At 46.4% G+C, this 20,627-nt stretch overlaps 4 protein-coding genes across 4 annotated transcripts; 2 read left to right on the forward strand and 2 right to left on the reverse strand.

The window, feature by feature from the left end:
* Positions 1 to 508: 508 nt before the first annotated feature.
* On the reverse strand, positions 509 to 2,273 carry GLAREA_06812 (MFS general substrate transporter; the record flags this gene model as incomplete). The annotated part of the gene is made up of 2 exons (XM_008080760.1): positions 509 to 1,910; positions 1,975 to 2,273. The coding sequence occupies 2 exons, from the start codon at positions 2,271 to 2,273 to the stop codon at positions 509 to 511; spliced, it is 1,701 nt and encodes a 566-aa protein (XP_008078951.1).
* An 855-nt stretch (positions 2,274 to 3,128) lies between these two features.
* GLAREA_06813 (uncharacterized protein) lies at positions 3,129 to 4,516 on the forward strand (the record flags this gene model as incomplete). The annotated part of the gene is made up of 2 exons (XM_008080761.1): positions 3,129 to 3,327; positions 3,393 to 4,516. The coding sequence occupies 2 exons, from the start codon at positions 3,129 to 3,131 to the stop codon at positions 4,514 to 4,516; spliced, it is 1,323 nt and encodes a 440-aa protein (XP_008078952.1).
* Positions 4,517 to 4,704: 188 nt separating this feature from the next.
* On the reverse strand, positions 4,705 to 5,256 carry GLAREA_06814 (Dimeric alpha+beta barrel; the record flags this gene model as incomplete). Its single annotated transcript, XM_008080762.1, has 2 exons — positions 4,705 to 5,034; positions 5,098 to 5,256. The coding sequence occupies 2 exons, from the start codon at positions 5,254 to 5,256 to the stop codon at positions 4,705 to 4,707; spliced, it is 489 nt and encodes a 162-aa protein (XP_008078953.1).
* Positions 5,257 to 5,940: 684 nt separating this feature from the next.
* GLAREA_06815 (Acetyl-CoA synthetase-like protein) lies at positions 5,941 to 18,171 on the forward strand (the record flags this gene model as incomplete). Its single annotated transcript, XM_008080763.1, has 6 exons — positions 5,941 to 6,901; positions 6,958 to 10,057; positions 10,110 to 12,584; positions 12,638 to 13,338; positions 13,390 to 15,207; positions 15,257 to 18,171. 6 exons carry the CDS (start codon positions 5,941 to 5,943, stop codon positions 18,169 to 18,171), a joined length of 11,970 nt encoding a protein of 3,989 aa, XP_008078954.1.
* Positions 18,172 to 20,627: the final 2,456 nt, after the last annotated feature.

Raw genomic sequence — 20,627 nt, forward strand, 5'->3', positions numbered from 1 at the left:
CTCCTGACATTAAGGACTTTCCTCAGACGGAGTTGGCTTAGAGTAGTATTGACGGACATACCTGCTATTTTGGCACTTTTGTGTGCGGTGTTTGCAGTTGGTAGAGAATGAGACGAGGTCGTGAATGTTGAAAATCATGATCAGGATAATATCCCAAACATCAAATTCAATGGACTTGCTTGAATATTTTCGTCCTTTCACGGTCTGGGTTTCTTATTTGTTGATATAAACAACAAGCGTCTTGCGCTACGCGAACGATTCTCGTAATCTTATATCCGCCATGATTAGACAGTAGTCAATCTTCATGGGATTCTGAGAGGTGTCGGCCAGTGTTTGAAACCAAAGAAGCAATTTTTTCCTTTTTTCTCCTTTTGAGAAGTAGAAAATTTATCAAATTACAATGAATGTTTTTACAAGTTTAAAGTTAGATGTTGTACTGAAGTATGTTACAAGCAAAGTACCCACAAGGAAGTAACAGAAGTTTTCCCATTTAATTCCAACGGATCCCTCAGCTCACAGCATCTACAGATTTGGACTTTTCTTTTTTCTCCAATCCGTACTCGGTATCGAGTTCTTCCCTGAGCTTGATCTCCTTTTCTAGGAAAGAGAGAAGGAATGCTAACCCAACAATGCCAATAGCAACTTGCCACACAACCTTCAGACTGTCAGTAAAGACACTCAAAACCTCGTCTCTAAGGCTGCCTTGAAACGAGTTTATGAAGTCCTTCGAGGCGTGAGCATATGCATTCCCTCCGCTCATCTGAGCTCTCACAGACAGGTCTGTAATGCGACTTGCATATTTGCTGGCATAGGTATTGAATATCGCGGCGGGAATCGAAACACCCCAGATTGACCCGAAGCTTCGAATAAAAGCCCAAGTTGCAGTTGCAAGTGCCGTGTCACTCTCAGGCAATGGCGCTTGGACAGCTGGGAGGAGGGTGGTCAATATCAATCCCGAGCCTCCACCAACAACAATCTGGAGTATAACATATACTGCTAAAGATGAATTTGCATCAAGAGTTGTGAAGCAGCCAATTCCGATGGTCATAATAGCAAAGCCGGCGATGTGCAGTGGCTTATATCTTCCAAATTTAGCAAGGAGTAGTCCACTGATCAGGCCAAAAGGTACAAGCGATGTAACTGTAGGGAGAAGCAGTACTCCGGATCTTGTAGGTGATGCCGCGATGACAGATTGGAAATATACCGGCAAAAAGTAAACAACCCAAAAAGTGAACATTGTATGCACAAACGTGAGTCCAAGAGCGGTGGCCGAAGTCCGGTTACTGAAAAGTCTCATCGGTACTACTGGTTCAGTTGCCCATGTTTCGTATACTTGAAAGCCAACAAGTCCAAGCAGACCAATAACCAAAGGGACAATAACGTGCCAGTCACCCCACCCATAACGAGTACCTCCAGTTGATAGAGCTATCAAGACTGAGGTGACAGATGCTATAAGGATAGCATTGCCGAGAAAGTCTACTCTCTTAATCTTGACTGAAAATGACGATTTATCCTCATAGCTTTCGGGTAGGAATAACAGAAGCAGTATGAGCGCCGCACCAGCGATTGGAAGATTCAAATAGAACACCCAACGCCAAGTTGTGTTCTGGACGATGGCGCCACCGATAAAGGGTCCGAGTGAAGTTCCAATAGCAAAGACACCAAATATAATACCCATGAAGTTGCCGCGCTCACGCAGAGGCACCAGGTCGCACACTATCAGATCAATGAGCATGTTGATGCCGCCTCCTCCGACTCCTTGGACTGCGCGTCCGCCAATAAGCATTGCAGTAGTAGTAGCTCCACCACTAATACCGCTGCCAAGCGCAAACATCGCAACGACTGATATCATCAACCATTTTCTTCCGAAGATATCTGCAACTTGGCCGAATAGTGGCAGAACAGCAGTGCTAAGCGAGCCGTGTCAGCGATTGTCTTTCTTTTGAATTCATCAAAAGGAGTAAAGTGACATACCTTGTCAAAAAATACACGTTAACAAACCAGATGTACTGCTCACCAGCTTCAAGATCCTTGGCGATGGTTGGCAGTGCGGTTGAAGTCACGGTACCCTCGAGTGCGGCTAGCAGCCCGGTGACACTCAAAGACACAAAGACTGCCCAAAATCGCCACGGATATTTCTTTGGACCTGAAGTGTTCTTTTGAGTGCTGACAGTTGCAGGAGCTCCCGAGTCAACCTTATCTGTGACCGGAGAGTCAACATTGCCGTCCTTAGTAGGAGCAGAAAGTGAGCGGGTCTCCTCGCTTGGTGCCATATCTGCTTGCAGTGATGTTTACTGGCTTTGCACAGAGACAATAATTTGTTGGAGCCGTGAAATATAAAGAGGGTTGTTGAATTGTTGGGGCTTGCGATATAGCTTGCGATATAGCATTAGAAGGATCGAGGATGTATTTCTGTAATAAGGTAGCAATGATGTCTCAAAAGTCCGTCCGTAGACTGTAAAGAGAAGAGAGACAATGACAAAAAGTTGAGATATGAAAGGATACAATTGAAGCTGTAAAATTAAAACAAGATTGGCTGGCGTTGTCGAAGACACCGAATTCGGTGTCTGAAGTCGGTGTCTTCACATACTCGGTGTGTTGGTCGAATCTTACACTCCAAATGCTTGCCCTGCAGATCATGTAAGGAATGAATTATTTACGTTCCATCCAAAAACATGTACCATGTGTAAGAAAACGGGTCGGCACGGAGATGAGCCACAGGAAGCTGTGCTGTTTTCATGCGACTGTTTGGACATAATGGTATTGCGCCAAGAACCATGAAAATTGAGAGCCCTACCAACACCCTTGTTATTCCAACATAAATCGTAAGCACACTGCAGCAGCTTTCTCGTGATCATTCACGCATCGAGGCCCCTAACTGCCAGATGAATTGACGCTGACACACGAATCTTCGAAAATAAGGCAATCAGTGCGATCAAGGTGTGGTTAATACAAATCCATACAGTTACTAACAACAGAAAACAACAATGCCAAAACAGCCACTTAAACACCGAACTGCATGCGTTCGTTGTCATTCGCAAAAGCTTCGGTGTCCTGGACGGCGGGCTGCAGAACAAAGCTGTTCCAGGTGTCACAAGGTCGGTGCAGAATGCACATTTGGCATCTCAATGCGTGGCTTACGAACACCTTCTTCATCGCGGGTTGATCTAAGGACTGCAGACGATATGGATAGAGATGTTGTGAGCCGTAGAAAGAGCCACGGAAGAGCTGCGCATACCACGACTCTTGAAGACGGAGACGATGTAAGAGACCAAGACATTCGTGTCACTGATGGCTGTTCTGAATTTAGATACGACCAGACTCGAGGTAAGATATACAGCCAGTTTGTAGGGTCTGTACAGAACTCTGCAGTGATATTGACTTTATCATAGTTCATCAACCACAGGAAGAGACATTTGAGGATATCGTCAACGACTGGAACGGCAATCCAAACGGCTCATTCTCTGAAAATGATGCACTGGCTGCCTACATATTGCCTGGAACGGATTATGGCGGTATAAACATGGCGTATCAAGAACCATTTTCTCGAACTCAGCCAGATACAGTACCTTCTATCCTTGACCATGGCCCAGCTCCGAACGATACGCATTCTCGTGACACGTTGAATCATCTGGCCAGTAAGCCGAACTATACATGTATATTCCAGCCGCCCAAGAATGTTCACGAGTGTATGAAAAACCTTTCGAAACTCAGTCTGGACCTATATGAGCATTCCATCATCATTCCTCCACTTTCAACGCACCCTGACACCTCTTCTGCGGAATCGGGCGCGGACACAAGGAGTGATGTTGAAACTGCAACTAAGATTATACAGAACCAATACCCAGCGAATCATGAAGCTCAGGAAACCGAAGAATTCCCTATCGACGATACTTTCCACCTGACTACCGCTCTTCTGGACATCGTCTGCTATCTAAATGAATTCCGGACTGACGTTTCACACATAACCACCGAAACAGCAGGAAATTCGTCCAACAAGCGTCCGCAGCCTAACAAAATCGTTTCCTGGGAGGACGTCGTCGAAACACGAGGTGATGCGAGGCAAGGTGTTTGCGACCGCACTGTCGATAAAGCGACCGTCATGCTTGTCATTTCTTGTTACACGCGGCTGATGGATGTTTACGAATGCCTTTTTGGCCATATAAAAGCTTGTGTGGAGAAGGCGATTCTCCCAAGAAACAATGCTGGCCAACTAGTTTCTCTGCCAGCAGTAAGAGTTGGATCCTTCCAAGTACCAACGTCAAAAGCCATACCGCTCCAAGTAATGACGCTTTTGCAACTTTCATCTAGTGTTGGAGGTAATATGAAAACCTTACTAGATAGACTGCAAACCTCGCCATGGGGCGGTACAAAAGGTATGCTGGATACAAACGAGTCAACTTTAGATATTATGTGTAAAGATGTCAAACACCGTGTCCTCGATGTATCTAGACAGATCCGTGTGACGTGGACGATCTTGTATCAATCAGGGCTACTGCAAAACAGATCCAGTTAGATAAGATACACTCATCAGTGTTCGAGATGTTGGATTGGTCGCGGGAAATAGTTTCTAGCTTTTTGAGAAATGGAACGAGTTCAACATGATCCGCACATGAAGAAGAAAGCTATTTTCTAGAAGCAACAGGTTTACGATTGACGCTTTTTTCTGTGTTGATGTTTCCAAGACATTTACTGGAGCCTAGCTCAATAGTACTTGCTTGCGAATTTATCAGACATGTCAAGGGCAGATAGTTCTGCAAAAGACTGGTACATAGATTTGCCATCTTCTCCCACATTCGTCAACCTTCCATCCTTCAAATATGTTTCCACCCATGTTAGACTGACAGTCGTGTTGTCGATGGTGATGAAGTCCATCGCATCTACGTGTAGAGCTTTAAAGTCGGCATCTCCCGAAATCGCCAACAAGTCGGCGATGCTGCGAAAATAATACTCAATGATCAAATCATGGTCATCAATCTTCCACGGAAGTCCAAGGCTAGCTGTTACTGCGCGCGTACTGGCGGTGCTGAAGGCCTGTCAATTCTCACATTAGATGGGAAAACAACATGTGAGCTAAGCTTCGTGCAACCCGCTTACCACTTGATAGCTCAAGATCCCATAACGCTCGTGGATTTTGGCAGCTTTGATTGCATGATCCCCGGCGCAAAATGCGTGGAATGCTTCCTCTGAAACACCATCTTTGCGGTAGTAGGAACCCGCCATCCGTAAAACTCGGGGTGATGTTGAGGCAGCCATATCCGATGATTGAGATGAGATATACAAAGTGGTGGGTTTAAGACATTTAGGAACGTGTCCTCGGCTGCCAACGATCCATTATTTAAACCCATACATGAATTACAGTCGATGTGCTACAGCCGGTACCATTCGGCATCAAAATGGAGGGACTCGGGATTCCGATGAGTCTTATTTTCAAAGTAGATCACACGAGACGGAACGTCCGACTGGCTCTTACAACCCCGGATGGGACAGACTTCGGAAGAGAGTGACTAATGGCCTTTCGAGCCAAAGGTTTACTTGGATATTCGCTTTATTGGCCCAAGGAGCAGGGCCCACCATGTGCAATATCCGATATCAAGTACCAATGGTAATACAGTATCTCGTTGAAGAAAGGTCATAGTCAGATCACAAATCCTAACCGAATCGAAGCGCAGTCTGTCTCCGACGCACATAATAGTCCGAGAATCCCATTGAGATGTGCTATCCCTCGTGACCCCTCGTGATCGGACTTTTACAATTGAGTCGAAGAGAGCCGTAGATTCGGACTCGTTGGGACTCTGGGATAGAGTTGTTCTGTGATACTATGGTCATATAGGATACGTAGATACGGCTCGGTCGTTTGCAAACGCCAATCTTCTCTCTATATCCACTATATCGTATTTAGTACCCTGAGACACGATCTACATTTCTTCCAAGATCATTATGGCCCAAAACGTGAACGAAGCCATCGCGGTAATCGGATCTGGCTGTCGCTTTCCTGGCAAAGCTATCTCGCCTGCCAGACTCTGGGAGCTGTTGTGCCAACCGCGCGACTTATCACAGAGGATTCCAGTTGATCGATTCAATCCAGAAGGATTCTATCATCCAGATGGATTACACCATGGAAGTAGCAATGTCCGAGACTCTTATCTTCTGTCTGAAGATTACCAACATTTCGATGCCGATTTTTTCAGCATTAAGCCCATCGAAGCCAACGCAATCGATCCCCAGCAACGTTTGCTCCTTGAGACCGTATATGAAGCAACTGAGTCTGCCGGCCTAAAGATTGAGGATATGCAAGGCAGCTCCACTGCAGTATATGTTGGTGTAATGGGAGGTGACTATAGCGACTTGATCTTGAGAGACCCTGATAGTATTCCGACATATTTCGCTACTGGGACTGCGAGAAGTATCTTATCGAACCGTATTTCGTACTTCTTCGACTGGCGCGGTCCATCGATGACGATAGATACAGCCTGCTCATCTAGTCTGGTTGCTGTTGACCAAGCGGTACAAACGTTACGAGAAGGACGTTCTCGCGTTGCGATTGCTGCAGGGGCAAATCTGATTCTTGGCCCGGAAAATTATATCGCCGAGTCGAAGCTCAAAATGCTATCGCCCAACGGACGTAGTCGAATGTGGGACATAGACGCTGATGGCTACGCACGCGGAGACGGATTTGCAGCCATCGTCTTAAAGACTCTCTCATCAGCTCTGGAAGATGGCGACCATATCGAATCTATTATTCGGGAGACGGGGGTTAATCAAGATGGAAGAACCAAAGGCATCACAATGCCAAGTGCCTCTGCCCAGGCAGACTTGATGCGTGAGACTTATAGAAGAGCTGGATTAGATCTTTCCAAAAGGAGTGACAGACCACAATTTTTTGAGGCTCATGGGACTGGTTAGTGTGCCTAACAGGATGCAGACTATATGCGAGAAAGAACTGACGATATCCAGGAACCCCAGCGGGTGATCCAATTGAGGCCGAGGCTATCAGCAGAGCTTTCTTTCCCGCCGACGACAAAAGCTCGAAGCAGTCCGATGGCCATGGTGTTCTCTACGTGGGCTCTGTGAAGACCATCATCGGTCATACCGAGGGTACTGCAGGCCTTGCCGGCCTCATCAAAGTGTCTCTCGCCCTTCAACATGGTCTGATCCCTCCCAATTTGCACTTCAATCACTTGAGTCCCAGTGTCGCGCCGTTCTATAACAACTTGGAGATTCCTATAGCGTTGAAAGCTTGGCCGGTCATACCATACGGTTGCCCTCGACGCGCAAGCTTAAATTCTTTCGGGTTCGGAGGAACTAATGCGCATGCAATTCTCGAGAGTTATAGCCCCAACTCGTTAATGTCGCTCAAAGGATCCATCCAAGCAAATCCTGTATTCATACCCTTCAACTTCTCGGCATCATCCGAGTCCTCTTTGCGAGCATCCTTAAAAGCTTATTCTGGTATCTTAAAAGAAAATGAGAGTGTAGACCTTCGAGATCTTTCAGGAACCTTGGCGTTTAAAAGAAACGCCTTTGCTGTCAAGGCATCCTTTTCAGGTTTGACTACTGATAGTCTCTGCTCGAAGATAGACTCGACTCTCAAAACCGAGGGGAGCAATATCGGAATTCGATCGGTATCCAAGTCGCCGTCAATACTTGCAGTATTTACTGGTCAGGGTGCGCAATGGGCTGGTATGGGACGGGAGCTAATCCTAGGATCTGACGCCGTGCTGCAATCCGTTGAACGGCTCGAAACGTATTTGACTGAATTGCCTATTCCTGATCGTCCATCGTGGTCTCTCAAAAAGGAACTCCTAGCAACCGCACCCGCCTCTCGTCTTTCTGAAGCATCAATTGCGCAGCCGCTGTGCACGGCTTTACAGATCATCCTCGTTGATTTATTGCGGAGCGCAGAAGTGAAATTTACAGCTGTGGTGGGTCACTCATCCGGAGAAATCGGTGCTGCATACGCTTGTGGCCATATTTCTGCTAAGCATGCAATGTATATCGCCTACTATCGAGGGTTCCATTCTCAACTTGCAACTGGGCCTGACGGAAAAAGGGGGGCAATGATGGCTGTAGCCACTTCGATGGAAGATGCTCAGGAAATGTGCGATATTCCTGACTTTGCAGGTAGGCTATCTGTCGCTGCGAGCAACTCTGCAACTAGCGTGACACTTTCGGGTGATTTCGACGCCGTCGAGGAAGCAAAGCAAATTTTTGACGAGGAGAAGAAATTTGCTAGGCTTTTGAAAGTTGATAAAGCTTATCACTCTCATCACATGCTGCCTTGCACCGAGAAATACATTGAATCCTTGCGTCGATGCGAGATTAACGTCGGAGACCTTGACAACATGAACGGCTCGTGGTTCTCCAGTGTTTACGGCGGTGAATTTCCGGCTTCGCCTGATTCTCTAGCAGATGTGTATTGGAATACGAACATGTTAAATCCTGTACTGTTCTCGCAAGCCATTGGTTGCGCTGCATCAACGAAAGGCCCTTTTGATGTCGTCCTCGAAGTTGGACCACACCCTGCGTTACAAGGCCCAGTCTTAGAGGTCATTCAACAAGAAATTGGTAAGACTATCCCGTATTGTGGAGTTTTGAGCAGAGGCAAAAACGACATTGAAACTTTATCTGATGCCCTGGGATTGATCTGGAGTCATCTTGGCGCCAGTGCCGTCAACTTCCAACAATATGATTCGCTCATGTCTGGCGGCGCAAGCTTCGAGTTTCAAGAAGATTTACCACTATACGCCTGGGATCATGAACGTCGATTCTGGTACGAGTCTAGAGTTTCTGAAAATTATCGCACTCGCCAGGATTCTTGTCATGAACTGTTGGGAGTCAGAGTCGCCGATGGCACAGAGCAGGAAATTCGGTGGCGGAACATGCTCTCGGTGAAAGAAGTCCCCTGGCTTCGAGGCCATCAAATTCAAGGAGAAATAGTATTTCCTGCGGCTGGATATGTTACCATGGCACTAGAAGCGTCTTTGTCACTTGCAGGGGAACGATCGGTCGTGGCAATTGAAGTTCAAGACCTCGTTATTGGTCGGCCCATATCATTTGCCGACGAAGAATCAGGAGTCGAGACTCTCTTCACGCTCACCAATGTTAGTAACGCAGATGGAAGTGCGACAATGTGTACCGCCAACTTTACATGCTACTCAAGTCCTCAGAATCACAAGAGAGGCAGCACAATGATCCTGACGGCAACCGGTCACTTACAGATTAGTCTTGGTGACGGACACTCAAACTTACTGTCTTCTAGACCCATCGAGCCTTTAAATCTGGTCGAAGTTGATACAAGTCGCTTTTACTCTGCGTTGAGCGACCTCGGCTATGGTTATAGCGGACCCTTCAAAGGATTGTCCACTTTGAAACGCAAAATGGACGTAGGCACTGGTCTCGTTGCAAGCACCAACAGCACCAATACAGCTAAGCCCATGCTAATCCATCCGGCGATGCTAGATTCCGCCTTTCAAGCAATATTTCTTGGATACGGTTGGCCAGGTGACGGCAGACTGTGGTCTATGCATGTTCCTACCAAGATTGAAAAGGTAAAGGTCAATGTATCCCTCTGTCGTTCTGAACTGCGGGGGGATGTTCAGTTGCCCTTTGACTGCATTTTGAGCGACAATCCTTTGTACCCCATATATGGAGATATCGATATTTTCACCCGTGATGGACGAAGCAGCATTGTTCAAATCGAAGGTGTTACGGCTGTACCACTCTCCGCAGCTTCTCGAGCGGACGACCGCAATATATTTTCGGATATTTCATGGAATGTTGCTTTGCCAAATGGTCTGATTGCTGCCGAAAATGACCGTGCAAAAGCTGAAGACTTCGAATTGGCACTCCTTTGCGAACGTGTAGCACACCTATATCTCATGGAACTGGATAAAACATTTCCACCCGAAGTCCGCGCGAGCTTGCAGTGGAATTTCCAGAGACTCCTGGACTTTGCAAGTTATACGGTTCGGCTAGTGGCAGCTGGCAGACACCCCTTCGCTAAGAAAGAATGGACGCACGATACACGGGAGCAGGTAATTCCTCACGCGAGAAGGTATGTTTGCGTTCTGCTTAACTCGATTTGATATGCTGACACTTTTTTGTAGTTTCACTGACAGCACTGATTTGAAACTTATGCTTGCTGTTGGTGACAACTTGCCTGCAGCCATTCGTGGCGAAACTGAAATATTGGAACACATGACTCGCGGCAACATATTGGACGACTACTACGTCTCTGCACTTGGGCTTCCACAATGCACAAGGTATATTGCCAAAATGGCTAGTCAATTTGTCAATAGATACTCCAATCCTAAGATTCTTGAGATTGGTGCGGGGACAGGGGGTGCTACTAAGAGCATCCTCAAATATCTCAAGGAGCAAAACCAGACCGTTGCCTCGTACACTTTCACTGACATCTCGGGAGGCTATTTTGAAAAGGCCCGCGAAGTATTCAAAGATCTAAGTGGGAATATGTTGTTCAGCGTGCTTGATGTGGAGAAGGATGTTGTGTCGCAAGGCTATTCCGAACATTCCTATGATCTAGTCATCGCGTCCATGGTTCTACACGCAACCTCGAAACTGGAAAACACAATGAAAAACGTCCGCCGCCTACTGAAGCCTGGTGGCTACTTGTTGATGCTGGAAACAACAAGCAATTCACCATCAAGAATCGGTTTTACGATGGGTGGTTTACCTGGATGGTGGTTGGGAGCAGATGATGGCAGAGCACTTTCACCTTGCGTGCCATCAGCAAAATGGGATGAAATTCTGAGGAACACTGGGTTTGGTGGCGTTGATTCAATCACGCCTGAGCTTGACCCTTTACCATGCCCGCTATCTGTGATTGCATCACAAGCTGTTGACAATCGTGTCTCTGCCCTACGCAAGCCACTGCAGTCACCAACAATTACACCACTGCCTCAAAATTTATTTGTTCTTGGCGGAACCACATTGTTGACTGCCCAACTTGCAAGAGGAGTCGTGGAACTTCTCAGAGGGCGGTACAATCGTGTCACCGTCGTGGATCATCTGGAAAACATCAATACGCTCGATCTACCTCCAATGTCAACAGTGCTTAGTTTGACGGACTTAGACGAACCTGTTTTCATGTCAATGACAACGAAGAGACTTGAGAGCTTAAAAGGCCTTTTCGATCAGTCGAGGAATGTACTTTGGCTTACGACAGGATGTTTAGGCAAAGATCCGTATGCTAATATGATCGTTGGTTTTGGTAGAACATTAGTGTTGGAAATGTCTCACATTCGCCTACAATTTTTGGATGTTGACATACCAGACAGCTTGGAGCCCCAGGCCTTGGCGGACGTTCTGTTACGTTTGCAAATCACAGGCCAGTGGGAAACTGAGGGAACGAACAGCGATGTTTTGTGGACTACGGAACCAGAGCTAGCCCTAGATCAGCGGAGACTGATGCTGCCGCGCGTTTACCTTAATAAGGCGCAGAATGATCGCTACAATTCCTCTCGAAGGCCTATAACGAAGCAGTTGGACTCTAGCAAGTCCAAAGTTGGGGTTATTCATACCGGCGATTCGTATACACTACGGGAGTGGAATATGCCAAACCATGCACAAAACTCCCATGGAGCTAACTGTGTGGATATCAATGTCAGACATTCATTGTTATCATCTATCAAGATAAGCACAGGCGCCAGCTTATATCTATCGATTGGTTCAACTTTGGATAGTAACAAACTAGTCCTGGCTCTATCTGAAACTCAAACATCTGCTGTTAGCACTCCTGAAGCTTGGACAACACCCTGCGATATCGCTGAAAACCAACAGCAGCATTTTTTGCTTTCAGTTGCTCACAATCTCGTAGCTCAGTCGATACTGGCACTCACTGACGCTGACGAAACCATTCTGTTAAACGAGCCAGGAGATTCATTTGCCCGTGTCACCACACAGAGGGCTGCCGAAAAGAACTTACACGTTGCATTTGCAACAACATCTGCTGAAAGAGGCTCTCCCTGGGTCTTAATCCGCCCAAGCACATCGAAGCGCCTGGTCAAAAGCATGCTACCTGATCACGTGTCAGTCTTCATGGATATGTCCTCAACCAGTGATTCTGAAGAGGCTGTTGGGCACCTAGTCTCTGCTTGCTTATCGCCTGCTTGCAGAATCGTAAAATCATCTGTCATTTTCAGTCCTTCCGCGATCGTGCTACCTAAGTTTTCAACCGAGCAAATCGCGAGACAGCTGAAACATGCTTCACAGCATGCCGAAATCCCCAAATCGCAAGAGCTCATTCCCCCCAAAGAAGAAACTTTGCTTCTAACAGATTTCCCCAAGTCTCTTTCTTCTACTAGTCGATTCTCATTGATAAACTGGACGCATCAAGCCCCTGCCCAGGTCAATCTCGAGCCTATAGATTCGAAACCTATGTTCTCTAAGGATAAAACTTATCTTCTTTTTGGCTTGACTGGTGGTCTTGGCCAGTCACTCACTCAATGGATGGTTCACCACGGCGCTAGATTTATTGTACTAACGAGTCGGAAACCAAGCGTTGAGGCGCAGTGGCTTAGAGATCTTGAAGCGCTTGGTGCTACCGTCCAAGTTTTTCAAAAGTACGTCCTGTGTGCTAATCCAACGTTGTTATTGAATATTAATTGCGCGCTAGTGATATTACCGACGAGCAGTCAGTGCGGAATCTCTGCGATGAAGTACGCAAGACTTTCCCACCCATTGCTGGCATAGCCAATGGTGCCATGGTTCTTGACGATACACCTATCTTGAATATGACCATTGAGAAGCTGGACAAGGTTCTAGCTCCGAAGGTTAAAGGTAGCATATATCTGGATAAACTTTTCGCCAATGATGACTTGGAATTTTTCATTTTGTTTTCCTCTTTGGCCTGCGTTTTAGGTAACAAAGGTCAGTCGAATTATACCACAGCAAACTCTTTTATGGTAAGTCTTGCCTCCCAGCGAAGAAACCGGGGTCTCGCAGCCTCCGTCATCAATATAGGAGCAACAGTTGGAAATGGATATCTCACTCGCGAACGAAGCCAAGAATTGCAGGACTATCTTCGCAAAGCTGGCTTCATGTGGATGTCGGAGCGAGACTTTCAACAGGTGTTTGCCGAGGGCGTCGTCGCTGGCCGGGTAGACTCGGGTCAGAGTGGTGAGGTGGTGAGTGGTTTACGTGTGACCAATGACGCGGAAGAAAAGACTATCTGGTACAACAATCCTAAATTTCAACATTGTATCATCCGCCAAAGTGTGGATGAAACGAATAGCGAAAAGGCAAAACCGATCGTTCCACTCAAGACAGAGTTGTTGCACGCGACAAACAAAGAGGAGATCGAGCGTATACTCAAAGGTATGATTCTACCATCTAGTGAATACCAAATTCTACTAACATGAGCTATAGATTCTATTGTTCTCAAACTGCGAACTGCGCTTTTACTTAGTTCCGATAGTGCCGACATGATGGATAAGAACGCTGATGATCTAGGTATTGACTCCCTAGTGTCAGTATCGCTGCGCTCCTGGTTCTTAAAAGAACTCCACATAGACATGCCGGTCATGAAAATACTAGGTGGTTCGACTATTGGCCAGCTACTATCATTCGCCGTGGTGAAGTTGCCGGTCGACCTTACTCCAAATTTGAATGCAAGCATTTCTTCTCCCAAATCAAAAATCCATTCAACAGATTCAGCGCCGACTGTGAAAGAAAGCGACGTTCGAGAAACCTCTGAAACTTATAGCAAAGTCGAATCGTCAAGTTCCTCATCGTCTGTTTCATTGATTCAAAAGGAGTCGTCAGAAACCGGTTCCTTTACTCCAATATCGCCTTCATCATCCTCGTTTTCCATGGCGACACCAAGTGATAAGCCCCGCTCTACCAAAAGATTCTTCAAAAGGACCCATAAAATGTCCTTCGGCCAATCTCGGTTCTGGTTCTTGACGTCCTTCCTCGCAGATAAAACGACATTCAACGTTACTTGTTCCATCCACGTCACAGGTCCTCTAATAGTTAATCAATTTGCAAACGCAGTGAAGTCAATAGGCCAGAGACATGAGGGGTTGCGAACTTGCTTTTTTGATGATGAGGACCAAGGTCCGATGCAAGGGATACTCGAGAACTCACTGCTGCACCTCGAGCAGAAGACCGTAGAGGAAACTCAAGTCGTCATCGAATTCGCAAGGATGAAGGCCCACGTCTATGATTTGGAACACGGCGAGACGATGAAAATCTTGCTTTTATCGGAGTCGACAGCGTCCCATCATCTGATCATTGGGTATCACCATATCAACATGGACGGAGTTAGTCTTATGGTCCTACTTTCCGACCTAGAGAGGGCTTATAGTGGCAAGCCTCTAGCTTCTGATATCCTTCAGTATCCCGAATTTTCCGAGAAACAGCGCCAACAACACACGCTCGGGAATTTTGAAAACGACATTATCTTCTGGAAAAGGGAGTTTAATGAGCTGCCTCCTACACTGCCCATTTTATCACTTTCTACGGTCACCACTCGTCGTGTTATAGCAGATTATAGTTCAAACAAAGCGGAAGTTAGGATTAGCGCCGCATTGTCGCAAAGTGTTCGAAAAATATGTCGGGAAGCCAAGGCCACTCCCTTTCACTTCTATCTTGCAGTGTTTCAGATCCTTCTTACCAGATTTTCGGGTGTGGATGATATTTGTATAGGTGTTGCGGACGCCGGCCGATCTGATAGTGGTGCTTTTGAGAGCATTGGGCATTATCTAAACGTAGTGCCGTTGCGTTCCAAGCTGCAACGATCTCAGAGCTTCTCTAGTATCTTGGCGAACGCCAAGGCTAAAGCTTATGCCGCACTTGCTAACGCGAATGTTCCAATCGATGTTCTCTTGAATGAGCTGGGCGTTGTAAGGTCAACCACCAACAGTCCTCTTTTTCAAGCGTTTATCGATTACAGAAATGTACCGGAAACCCAGACGTTTGGGAACTGCAAGTTAGAAGGACAAGAATACTCAGTAGGGCGAACTGCTTATGATATTCTCTTAGATATCGTGGACAATAGTGCAGGCGAGTCGCTTTTATCGATCGTCGTTCAGCAAGATCTGTACACTAATGGTGATGCGGATATCCTCATGAAAGCCTTTATAAATTTGATTGAAGTCTTTGCAGTCGATCCCCAAGTGGGCATGGAAGCGCCTTCATTGTATTCGCTAGTGGATGTTGAGGATGCAATCAAGCTGGGTACTGGTAGGTCTGAGGGTTCGTAAGTGTATGGTCATAGGCTAATTGTATACAGGTCCTAGTCTAAAGTCAACTTGGGAAGAAACTTTACCGCATCGCATTGACTCCGTCGGCCGAAAAGCCGGATCGCAAGTTGCTGTAAAAGATGGACTTGGTCACAAGCTCACCTACACTGAATTGATGAAACGGACCAACACGATTGCCAGTGAACTCTCGGGGGCGAACATATTCCAACAACCCAGTCCCAGGGTCGCAGTATTCCAAGAGCCCACTGTGGATTGGGTATGCTCGGTTTTGGCCATTATGCGGCTTGGTGCAACATACGTGCCGCTTGATTTACGTGCGCCCCTTCCAAGATTGGCTACCATTGTCAAAGATTGTCACCCACAAGCACTTCTCTTCCACAACGCAACTTCAGATTATATAAACAAGCTCGACTTGCTTGATACTGCTGCCATAAACATATCCCACCTCAACTCTCGTGACGTCGAGGTATCCAATTGCGCCAATCCTGATTCTCCAGCAGTCATTCTCTATACTAGTGGATCTACTGGCGTACCCAAAGGCATTTGCCTCCACCACAGAGCTATCAGAAACCAGATAGAGGGCTTCTCAGAGCGATGGGAGATCACGTCTGATATAGTTTTGCAACAGAGCGCATTTAGCTTCGATATCTCCTTGTGGGAGATGTTCACGGCTCTAGCAAATTCTGGAACCGTCTTCATTGTGTCTAAAGCGTCGCGTGGAGATCCGGTTGCTCTGTCGAAGATCATTTGGGATGAAAGCATTACACTCACCATTGGGGTAACTTCCGAGTATATCACGTGGCTCCGTTATGGTGAAGCCAAATATCTGCAACAATCAAGCTGGAGACTGATGCTTTGTGGTGGTGAGCCATTCTCGGATATACTCAATTCTGAGCTGAAAGCTTTGGGTAAACCGGATCTTCGAGCTGTCAACGTCTACGGGCCGACAGAAGTATCCTTCTTTTCCAACGAGCTTGAAGTGCTGTACAAGGGAAAAGGCGATGATCTCAAGTTACCCATGCCCGTTGGGCCAGCCGGTTCGAACTACTCCATCTATATTTTGGATGAAAATCTGGATCCCGTCCCCGCTGGTGTTCCTGGCGAAATATATATCGGTGGGGCATCAATCGCCACGCAATACATCAATGACAAGGCACTCAGCAGCCACAGATTTCTCGACAATAAGTTTGCTTCGCCCGACTGGCTTTTAAGAGGATGGAAGACAATGCATCGATCAGGTGACTGGGGTCGGCTACGGAAAGAAGATGGTGCTCTTATGTTCGAAGGCAGAATTGTGGGAGATACCCAAATCAAGCTGAGAGGTCTTCGAATTGAGTTACGCGATGTAGAGAGCACTATTCTTTCCCAAGCGACTGGGGTGCTGGAAGACGTTGTGGTTTCAGTCCGTGGAGATCCACAATTCCTTGTCGCGCATGTGGTATTCCGTGGCGATTATCACTCCACAGAAGAAACGCGCGACAAATATCTCAAGCGGCTTGTTTCTTCACTACCTCTGCCACAATACATGTGCCCAGCTATGGCCGTGACGCTGAAGACGATGTTGTTGAACAATCATTCTAAGAAGGACAGACGTGCTATCAGCGACCTTCCTCTTCCAGAAAAACATGATAGAATGGAGCTGGATAGTAGCCATGCTCTCACGCCTACTGAAACACGACTAAAGGATATTTGGGAAGTCGTCCTTACCAAACACATTCTGGTTTCTCACACAATTAACGAGGATTCGGATTTTTTCCACTCCGGTGGCAACTCTATGATTTTAATGGCGTTGCAATCCAGTATCAAGCAACATTTCTCTGTTTCTCTTCCGTTGGTCAAATTGTTCGAGGAAAGTACTCTTCGCCGCATGGCAAGCTGTATAGAAAGTGGATCCGTTCAGCAACAAGCCAGCCTGGATATCAACTGGAAGCAGGAAATAGAACTCGATGCTAATACTTTGACGGCGCCAGCATATCGAGAAAAAGCGCAACCACATGAGCCAAGGGTTGTGTTATTGACTGGATCTACTGGCTTCCTTGGTAAAGCCATGCTTCGGCAACTCGTGGAACAAGAAAGCATCCAGAAGATATACTGCATAGCTGTACGTGGCGAGCAACGATTTTCAGAATTTCCTTCCAAGAAGATAAAAGTTTACGCAGGGGACTTGACTCTGCCACGGTTGGGTCTCTCACTGAAGGATGCGGAAGCCGTCTTCAATGAAGTGGACACCATCATTCACAACGGTGCTGATGTGTCCTTCCTGAAGACCTATTCAACGTTGAAAGCGGCCAATTTGACCTCTACTGTGGAGTTGGCAAATCTCGGTCTCAGGGGATCGCAGCCGCAGTTCCATTACGTATCTTCAGCCGGTGTCGCGCAGCTCACAGGCAAAGAGGTCATTGATGAAAGCTCTGTAGTCCAATATCACCCACCAACTGATGGTTCAAATGGATACTCTGCCTCAAAGTGGGCCAGTGAAGCATATCTGGAAAGAGTACACCAGCATTCAGGGTTGCCCGTATTCATCCATCGTCCATCATCAATCATTGGAGAAGATGCCCCAGAGTTAGATATCATGCATAATCTACTGCGCTATTCTCGAAAGATGAAGGCTGTGCCTGATCTTTCTTCATGGCGAGGTTGGTTTGATTTCATCCCTGTGGACGACGTTGCCTCGGGGATTTTGAAGGCAACCTCTCTCCATAGATCGTTGCCAAGTCCTGTGTTGAAGTATATCCATCAGTCTGGACAGATAGAGGTGCCCATTGGTGATTTCAAAACATTTTTGGAAAACGAGAGCAAGGATGAATTCGAGATGTTTTCTAGTGATGATTGGATTCGGAGAGCGCAAGAATCAGGTCTACACGAGTTGGTTGCGACATACATGTCTCAGGCGGCAAGCGTTCCTGTTGTGTTGCCGAGGATGGCTAGAAGTGATGTATGAATAGCTTGTGTTACAGTTCATCTACAATGGGGTTTGATCTTGATAGCTGATTTACGCTTACATTTATACATTCATATAATATTGTCACCCAAATTTATTACTTTTTGTAATTCACACCGCCACCTGATCACTTCAACCCGCTCACGATCATGCTCATGAATGCTACTCTACTACATCATGCCTAGTTTTCAGAATCAGCGTTTATAGTCTAGTTATATTGTCTTAATTCGGAATTAGAAATATCATCTTGAATCCTTGTTCTGAATCTACAAAACATTATTTACACCTTGCTTATATCATCTCACTAGCGTGTCACAATCATCGGGGTACGATTCATAAGATCATCTGAAACCACCTCTTTATTCTTACTTCTAAACCTATCTTAAATCTGATTAGAAGTAATATCTCCTCCCTATCTCCTCAATCAACCAAACCATGCAAATATTTCCTACTCGGTGAAGGGACTGGTTGTGTCTTCCAACCCACCACGCGCCCTCTCAACCCTCTTACCCCTTCTATTCAACCTAATCCACTCCCTCACCTCCCGAATCTCCACCTCTAACTCACCCATCTCCTTTTTTATGGCCTCGATCTCTTCGGGTGTCCGGGTCGTCGGGCTCGACGCCATGGTTATTTCGTGTTTTTTTGCGGCGTGCCGACTGGTTAGTGTGGAGAGGTAGAGGAGGGCGGTTGTTAGGGGGGGGCTGTTGGGGAAGGAGGTTGTGGCTGAGGGGAGAGGGGGAGGGGGGGGTTGGGAGGATTGGGGGGATTGCATTGTGAGGAGGTTGTTGTGGTGGTGGTGGTTGGTGGTGGGATGGTGGATTTGGGTGTGTTGGATAGTGGTTGTTTGAGATGGTGGATGGTGGATGTGTGGAATGGTGGGTGTGTTGATGAGAGTTTGTAATGTTTGTACTGTTGAAGACAAGAAACTCTTCATGGAGAGAAGGAGGGTGTTTAAGTAGATGAAGAGAAGTGAAGGTGTGTTGGTTTCGTTGTTGTAAATACAATAACAGTATAACTCGACTGTGTACATCTGATTGTAGTGTGTAGATGAAGTGATTATGAAGATGGATCTTGCTGTAGGAGGGAGGGGAGAGATTGAGTTTTGTGAATGCTCTGGCATTTGAATCATCGCTAATTTGATGTACAATATACAAAGGCTCATTAGTATGTGACTGTATTTTCTAGAAGTTGTGCTTTCTTAATAGTAGGTCACAAGCACTATTCGTTTTGTATTTTGTTACATAATTTTAATTTGAAAATTCAACTAATTCCTCGTTCTAAATCTACAAATCATCCGTTACAGCTTCCTCATTCTACCTCACGAGTTTCTCTAAAACAAACGGTGTACTTTCTACTAATCTACTTACATCACGAAACCACCTCCTCTATTCCACCTATAAACGTATATTATCTCGCTTAAAGCAGGCAATCTACCCCATCCTCGTTACTCTACACTCTTACTACATACTATACTCCCATCCCATCCGCACCGACCTATCGCACCCATCTCTTACCCATCCTCCTCCCACCCTCCTCCTCCTCCCAAATTCCACATCCACCCTAAATAATCCCTCCAACCCCATCCCCATCCGTCCCATACTCTCTAACACACACCTTCGCTTCTCTAACCTCCACTTCCAACTCCGCGATCTCCGTGCGGATCTCTTCTACTTCTTGGGCGGTAAGTTTGGTCGCCATGGATAACTGATCTTTTTTGAGCGCGAGCCGACATTGGCGGTTTATTAGACGGTTGGCGTCGGCTTGTTGGGTTGGCATACTGGAGAAGAGAATGGGGTGTTTGAGAGGGGGGGTGTTGATAGTGTGGGGAAGGTGGATTGTTGAAAAGTGGTTTTTTCGTATTGACAAAGAGTTGCCAACAAGTGTGGTGTCGAAGAAGAAGAAGTGTACATGAGAATCGTGTTTTCATGGAGGAAAGGGGGGTTTAAGTACCCCGAAGAGACGGACGTTGTGTTGGTTAGGTTATTATAACAACGACAGCTTAATTAACGATTCGTGTGTGTATGTTCGACAATTCAGTCGTAGCGCGTAAATCTCATGTCTGTCGCGTGATTGTTGGGAGGGTTGGTGTAGGTGTGAAAAGGGGATGTGGGGAAAGGTTTGATTGACGGTAGGCTGTGAGATTGAAGAGAAGTGCGAGGCTATGGTTTCGGGTGGCTGTTGTGCATTGTAGGTTAGTTGGTTAGTGATTCAAGTCAAGGACTCGGTTCCTGTTGGGTGTCAAAATGTGGGACTAGTGATTGTTAATGGGTGTTTTCATGTGTATGAAATGGGTATATGTGAAGTTGCTGGGTTAATAGTGTATGAGAGGGACAAGATGTCTAGGAGGATGCTTTTGGGGTAGTTACTGTAAGTAAGGTTGATGATGTAAGTATACGCAATTAAGCAGTATATTATTTTTAAGCGAGAAGATAGACATCTGGCCATTGTTTAAG

Source organism: Glarea lozoyensis (assembly GCF_000409485.1).
Source record: "Glarea lozoyensis ATCC 20868 chromosome Unknown GLAREA14, whole genome shotgun sequence".
NCBI lineage: Eukaryota > Fungi > Ascomycota > Leotiomycetes > Helotiales > Helotiaceae > Glarea > Glarea lozoyensis.